The sequence below is a fragment of the Oncorhynchus keta genome, unplaced genomic scaffold, assembly GCF_023373465.1.
Source record: "Oncorhynchus keta strain PuntledgeMale-10-30-2019 unplaced genomic scaffold, Oket_V2 Un_contig_7807_pilon_pilon, whole genome shotgun sequence".
In the NCBI taxonomy this organism is placed as follows: Eukaryota; Metazoa; Chordata; class Actinopteri; order Salmoniformes; family Salmonidae; genus Oncorhynchus; species Oncorhynchus keta.
This window is the reverse complement of record NW_026289689.1, coordinates 184-7,487: the sequence shown is the minus strand read 5'-3', so window position 1 is coordinate 7,487 and position 7,304 is coordinate 184. Positions and strand designations below refer to the sequence as shown.

Here is a 7,304-nt window from a genome sequence, read left to right as displayed (position 1 = left end):
GCTGTTATCTCTGGTCCTCTAGGTAGCAGGACAGACTGTGGTGTTATCTCTGTTGGTCCTCTAGGTAGCAGGACAGACTGTGGTGTTATCTCTGTTGGTCCTCTAGGTAGCAGGACAGACTGTGCTGTTATCTCTGGTCCTCTAGGTAGCAGGACAGACTGTGGTGTTATCTCTGTTGGTCCTCTAGGTAGCAGGACAGACTGTGCTGTTATCTCTGGTCCTCTAGGTAGCAGGACAGGCTGTGCTGTTATCTCTGTTGGTCCTCTAGGTAGCAGGACAGGCTGTGGTGTTATCTCTGTTGGTCCTCTAGGTAGCAGGACAGACTGTGGTGTTATCTCTGTTGGTCCTCTAGGTAGCAGGACAGACTGTGATGTTATCTCTGGTCCTCTAGGTAGCTGGACAGACTGTGATGTTATCTCTGTTGGTCCTCTAGGTAGCAGGACAGACTGTGGTGTTATCTCTGTTGGTCCTCTAGGTAGCAGGACAGACTGTGATGTTATCTCTGTTGGTCCTCTAGGTAGCAGGACAGACTGTGATGTCATCTCTGGTCCTCTAGGTAGCAGGACAGACTGTGATGTTATCTCTGTTGGTCCTCTAGGTAGCAGGACAGACTGTGTGTGATGTTATCTCTGTTGGTCCTCTAGGTAGCAGGACAGACTGTGATGTTATCTCTGGTCCTCTAGGTAGCAGGACAGGCTGTGCTGTTATCTCTGTTGGTCCTCTAGGTAGCAGGACAGACTGTGATGTTATCTCTGTTGGTCCTCTAGGTAGCAGGACAGACTGTGATGTTATCTCTGTTGGTCCTCTAGGTAGCAGGACAGACTGTGATGTTATCTCTGTTGGTCCTCTAGGTAGCAGGACAGACTGTGATGTTATCTCTGTTGGTCCTCTAGGTAGCAGGACAGACTGTGTGTGATGTTATCTCTGTTGGTCCTCTAGGTAGCAGGACAGACTGTGATATTATCTCTGGTCCTCTAGGTAGCAGGACAGGCTGTGCTGTTATCTCTGTTGGTCCTCTAGGTAGCAGGACAGACTGTGATGTTATCTCTGTTGGTCCTCTAGGTAGCAGGACAGACTGTGATGTTATCTCTGTTGGTCCTCTAGGTAGCAGGACAGGCTGTGATGTTATCTCTGTTGGTCGTCTAGGTAGCAGGACAGACTGTGATGTTATCTCTGTTGGTCCTCTAGGTAGCAGGACAGACTGTGATGTTATCTCTGTTGGTCCTCTAGGTAGCAGGACAGACTGTGATGTTATCTCTGTTGGTCCTCTAGGTAGCAGGACAGACTGTGATGTTATCTCTGTTGGTCCTCTAGGTAGCAGGACAGACTGTGATGTTATCTCTGTTGGTCCTCTAGGTAGCAGGACAGTCTGATGTTATCTCTGTTGGTCCTCTAGGTAGCAGGACAGTCTGATGTTATCTCTGTTGGTCCTCTAGGTAGCAGGACAGACTGTGATGTTATCTCTGGTCCTCTAGGTAGCAGGACAGACTGTGATGTTATCTCTGTTGGTCCTCTAGGTAGCAGGACAGACTGTGATGTTATCTCTGGTCCTCTAGGTAGCAGGACAGACTGTGATGTTATCTCTGTCGGTCCTCTAGGTAGCAGGACAGACTGTGGTGTTATCTCTGTCGGTCCTCTAGGTAGCAGGACAGACTGTGATGTTATCTCTGTCGGTCCTCTAGGTAGCAGGACAGACTGTGATGTTATCTCTGTTGGTCCTCTAGGTAGTAGGACAGACTGTGATGTTATCTCTGTTGGTCCTCTAGGTAGCAGGACAGACTGTGATGTTATCTCTGTTGGTCCTCTAGGTAGCAGAACAGACTGTGATGTTATCTCTGTTGGTCCTCTAGGTAGCAGGACAGACTGTGATGTTATCTCTGGTCCTCTAGGTAGCAGGACAGACTGTGATGTTATCTCTGTTGGTCCATTAGGTAGCAGGACAGACTGTGATGTTATCTCTGTTGGTCCTCTAGGTAGCAGGACAGACTGTGATGTTATCTCTGGTCCTCTAGGTAGCAGGACAGACTGTGATGTTATCTGTTGGTCCTCTAGGTAGCAGGACAGACTGTGATGTCATCTCTGGTCCTCTAGGTAACAGGACAGACTGTGATGTTATCTCTGTTGGTCGTCTAGGTAGCAGGACAGACTGTGATGTTATCTCTGTTGGTCGTCTAGGTAGCAGGACAGACTGTGATGTTATCTCTGGTCCTCTAGGTAACAGGACAGACTGTGATGTTATCTCTGTTGGTCGTCTAGGTAGCAGGACAGACTGTGATGTTATCTCTGTTGGTCCTCTAGGTAGCAGGACAGACTGTGATGTTATCTCTGTTGGTCCTCTAGGTAGCAGGACAGACTATGAGCCAGTCTGTGGTCGTCCTCATGGTGTGCGGTTGGACAGTGGTGGTCAGCTGATCGTAGCTGACTCCTACTTTGGGCTGTTTTCTGTTGACCCCCAGACTGGACACAAGACCCTGTTACTGGACAGCAAGACAGGTAACGTACCCTATCCCCAGACTGGACACAAGACCCTGCTACTGGACAGCAACACAGTTAACCCCTGACCCCTAACCTCCAGACTGGACACAAGACCTTGCTACTGGACAGCAATACAGTTAACCCCTGACCCCTAACCCCCAGACTGGACACAAGACCCTGCTACTGGACAGCAACACTGTTGACCCCTGACCCCTAACCCCCAGACTGGACACCATAGTCTGCTACTGGACAGCAAACAAGGTCTGATCATTCATAGTCTAAATCCTAACCTCTAATCTCTGACTAGACAGCAGGTCTGACAGTCTAACCTTATCTCTGACTAGACAGCAGGTCTGACAGTCTAACCCCTAACCTTATCTCTGACTAGACAGCAGGTCTGACAGTCTAACCCCTAACCTTATCTCTGACTAGACAGCAGGTCTGACAGTCTAACCTTATCTCTGACTAGACAGCAGGTCTGACAGTCTAACCTTAACTCAACTAACAGCAGGTCTGATCTCTGAGTAGACTGGACAGCAGGTCTGACAGTCTAACCTTTTCTCTGACTGGACAGCAGGTCTGACAGTCTAACCTTAACTCTGACTAGACAGCAGGTCTGACAGTCTAACCTTATCTCTGACTAGACAGCAGGTCTGACAGTCTAACCCCTAACCTTAACTCTGACTGGACAGCAGGTCTGACAGTCTAACCTTTTCTCTGACTAGACAGCAGGTCTGACAGTCTAACCCCTAACCTTAACTCTGACTGGACAGCAGGTCTGACAGTCTAACCTTATCTCTGACTAGACAGCAGGTCTGACAGTCTAACCTTAACTCTGACTGGACAGCAGGTCTGACAGTCTAACCTTATCTCTGACTAGACAGCAGGTCTGACAGTCTAACCTTAACTCTGACTGGACAGCAGGTCTGACAGTCTAACCTTATCTCTGAACCTTAACTCTGACTGGACAGCAGGTCTGACAGTCTAACCCTAACCTTAACTCTGACTGGACAGCAGGTCTGACAGTCTAACCTTATCTCTGACTAGACAGCAGGTCTGACAGTCTAACCCCTAACCTTATCTCTGACTAGACAGCAGGTCTGACAGTCTAACCCCTAACCTTATCTCTGACTAGACAGCAGGTCTGACAGTCTAACCTTATCTCTGACTAGACAGCAGGTCTGACAGTCTAACCCCTAACCTTATCTCTGACTAGACAGCAGGTCTGACAGTCTAACCTTAACTCTGACTAGACAGCAGGTCTGACAGTCTAACCCCTAACCTTAACTCTGACTGGACAGCAGGTCTGACAGTCTAACCCCTAACCTTATCTCTGACTAGACAGCAGGTCTGACAGTCTAACCTTAACTCTGACTAGACAGCAGGTCTGACAGTCTAACCCCTAACCTTAACTCTGACTGGACAGCAGGTCTGACAGTCTAACCCCTAACCTTAACTCTGACTGGACAGCAGGTCTGACAGTCTAACCTTAACTCTGACTGGACAGCAGGTCTGACAGTCTAACCCCTAACCTTATCTCTGACTAGACAGCAGGTCTGACAGTCTAACCTTATCTCTGACTGGACAGCAGGTCTGACAGTCTAACCCCTAACCTTATCTCTGACTGGACAGCAGGTCTGACAGTCTAACCCCTAACCTTAACTCTGACTAGACAGCAGGTCTGACAGTCTAACCCCTAACCTTAACTCTGACTGGACAGCAGGTCTGACAGTCTAACCCCTAACCTTAACTCTGACTAGACAGCAGGTCAGACAGTCTAACCCCTAACCTTAACTCTGACTGGACAGCAGGTCTGACAGTCTAACCTTAACTCTGACTGGACAGCAGGTCTGACAGTCTAACCCCTAACCTTATCTCTGACTAGACAGCAGGTCTGACAGTCTAACCCCTGACCTTAATTCTGACTGGACAGCAGGTCTGACAGTCTTTAACCCCTAACCTTAACTCTGACTGGACAGCAGGTCTGACAGTCTAACCTTAACTCTGACTGGACAGCAGGTCTGACAGTCTAACCCCTAACCTTATCTCTGACTAGACAGCAGGTCTGACAGTCTAACCCCTGACCTTAATTCTGACTGGACAGCAGGTCTGACAGTCTTTAACCCCTAACCTTAACTCTGACTGGACAGCAGGTCTGACAGTCTAACCCCTAACCTTAACTCTGACTAGACAGCAGGTCTGACAGTCTAACCCCTAACCTTATCTCTGACTGGACAGCAGGTCTGACAGTCTAACCCCTAACCTTAACTCTGACTAGACAGCAGGTCTGACAGTCTAACCTTAACTCTGACTGGACAGCAGGTCTGACAGTCTAACCCCTAACCTTAACTCTGACTAGACAGCAGGTCAGACAGTCTAACCCCTAACCTTAACTCTGACTGGACAGCAGGTCTGACAGTCTAACCTTAACTCTGACTGACTGACAGAACCCTAGACAGGTCTGACAGTCTAACCCCTAACCTTAACTCTGACTGGACAGCAGGTCTGACAGTCTAACCCCTAACCTTAACTCTGACTGACAGCAGGTCTGACAGTCTAACCTTAACTCTGACTGGACAGCAGGTCTGACAGTCTAACCCCTTATCTCTGACTGGACAGCAGGTCTGACAGTCTAACCTTAACTTTGACTAGACAGCAGGTCTGACAGTCTAACCCTAACCTTAACTCTGACTGGACAGCAGGTCTGACAGTCTAACCTTAACTTTCTGACTGGACAGCAGGCTGACTGGACAGCAGGTCTGACAGTATAACCCCTAACCTTAACTCTGACTGGACAGCAGGTCTGACAGTCTAACCTTAACTAACCTTGACAGTCCCCATCTCTGACTGGACAGCAGGTCTGACAGTCTAACCTTAACTCTGACTGGACAGCAGGTCTGACAGTCTAACCCCTAACCTTAACTCTGACTGGACAGCAGGTCTGACAGTCTAACCTTATCTCTGACTGGACAGCAGGTCTGACAGTCTAACCCCTAACCTTAACTCTGACTGGACAGCAGGTCAGACAGTCTAACCTTAACTAGCATCATATCTAAGAAGACTCAAGGCTGTAATCTCTGACAAAGGTGCTTCAACAAAGTACTGAATAAAGGGTCTGAATACTTATGTAAATGTGATATTTCCATATTTTATTTGTAGTAAATTATCAAAAATGTTTTTGCTTTGTCATAATGGAGTATTGTGATGTCATAATGGAGTATTGTGATGTTATTATGGGGTATTGTGATGTCATTATGGGGTATTGTGATGTCATTATGGGGTATTGTGATGTCATTATGGAGTATTGTGATGTCATTATGGGTTATTGTGATGTCATTATGGGTTATTGTGATGTCATTATGGGTTATTGTGGTGTCATTATAGTGTATTGTGATGTTATTATGGGGTATTGTGATGTCATTATGGGGTATTGTGTGTTGATTGAGTGGATTTTAAAAAAAGCAACAAAATGTGGTAAAAGTCAGGCTTGTGAGGCTAATGTACATCCAGTTAATAAATGTAATATCTTTGTGCTCTAGGAGCTGACGGGGTTCCGTTTGCGTTCCTGAACGGCTTGGAGATATCCTCTCAGACTGGGATCATTTACTTTACGGACTCCTCCTCTCGCTGGGGACGACGACACGTCAAACTAGAGGTCTGTCGCTCCCTACAAATCACCCTTCTTCTTTATACGCTCTATAACCCCTGACCTCTAACGTCTAGGTGATAGAGACCAACGCTCTGGGTCGTCTCCTGACCTTTGACCCCGTGTCAGGGCGTGTGGGTGTCCTACTGGATGGTCTCTACATGCCCAATGGCATCGCCCTGTCACCTGACGAGAGCTTCCTGCTGCTGGCCGAGACCAGCATCGGGTGTATCCTCAGGTACACACACACACACCAACGGAGGACAGTGTTTTCCATACTAACTGTCCTTCCTGTGTTTTTCCTTTTAACATGTAAATATCATTGTGTTATCAGAGGTGGCTGATCAGCAGGACAGAGGAACCCTCACAGTACAGAAAGGACTTTTTGTTCTATGACAATCATTGTCCTCCCTCCCTCCCCTCCCTCCCTCCCTCCCTAGGTACTGGCTGAAAGGCCCCAAGGCTGGCACCAAGGAGGTCATCATGAACAATATGCCTGGTTACCCTGACAACATCCGCCTTAGCGACCGTGGAACCTTCCTGGTTGGCCTAACGACCACACGTTTCAGGAAGCTCATGCCTCCATTCCTGGACCTGATTGGTCCGTACCCAGCGGTCAAACGCTTTCTGGCTAAGGTTAGTTTCACCATCATCATCATCAATGTGTTTTTGACCTCTCTCCCAGGCCCCTGTGTTGTAGACCCTCTCCCAGTGTTTGTAGACCTCTCTCCCAGGCCCCTGTGTTGTTGACCTCTCCCCAGGCCCCTGTGTTGTTGACCTCTCTCCCAGGCCCCCGTGTTAGACCTCTCCCAGGCCCCTGTGTGGTAGACCTCTCTCCCAGGCCCCTGTGTTGTAGACCTCTCTCCCAGGCCCCTGTGTTGTAGACCTCTCTCCCAGGCCCCTGTGTTGTAGACCTCTCTCCCAGGCCCCTGTGTTGTAGACCTCTCCCCAGGCCCCTGTGTTGTAGACCTCTCTCCCAGGCCCCTGTGTTGTAGACCTCTCTCCCAGGCCCCTGTGTTGTAGACCTCTCTCCCAGGCCCCTGTGTGGTAGACCTCTCTCCCAGGCCCCTGTGTGGTAGACCTCTCTCCCAGGCCCCTGTGTTGTAGACCTCTCTCCCAGGCCCCTGTGTGGTAGACCTCTCTCCCAGGCCCCTGTGTGGTAGACCTCTCTCCCAGGCCCCTG

At 48.9% G+C, this 7,304-nt stretch overlaps 1 protein-coding gene across 1 annotated transcript; it reads left to right on the top strand.

Moving 5' to 3' along the window:
- Positions 1-641: 641 nt before the first annotated feature.
- On the top strand, positions 642-6,949 carry LOC118383526 (adipocyte plasma membrane-associated protein-like; the record flags this gene model as incomplete). Its single annotated transcript, XM_052512005.1, has 7 exons — positions 642-809; positions 1,437-1,517; positions 2,257-2,493; positions 6,015-6,130; positions 6,199-6,359; positions 6,562-6,757; positions 6,911-6,949. Coding segments are annotated over 7 exons (998 nt in total), but the record flags the coding sequence as incomplete, so codon positions are not given.
- Between the last annotated feature and the right edge of the window lie 355 nt (positions 6,950-7,304).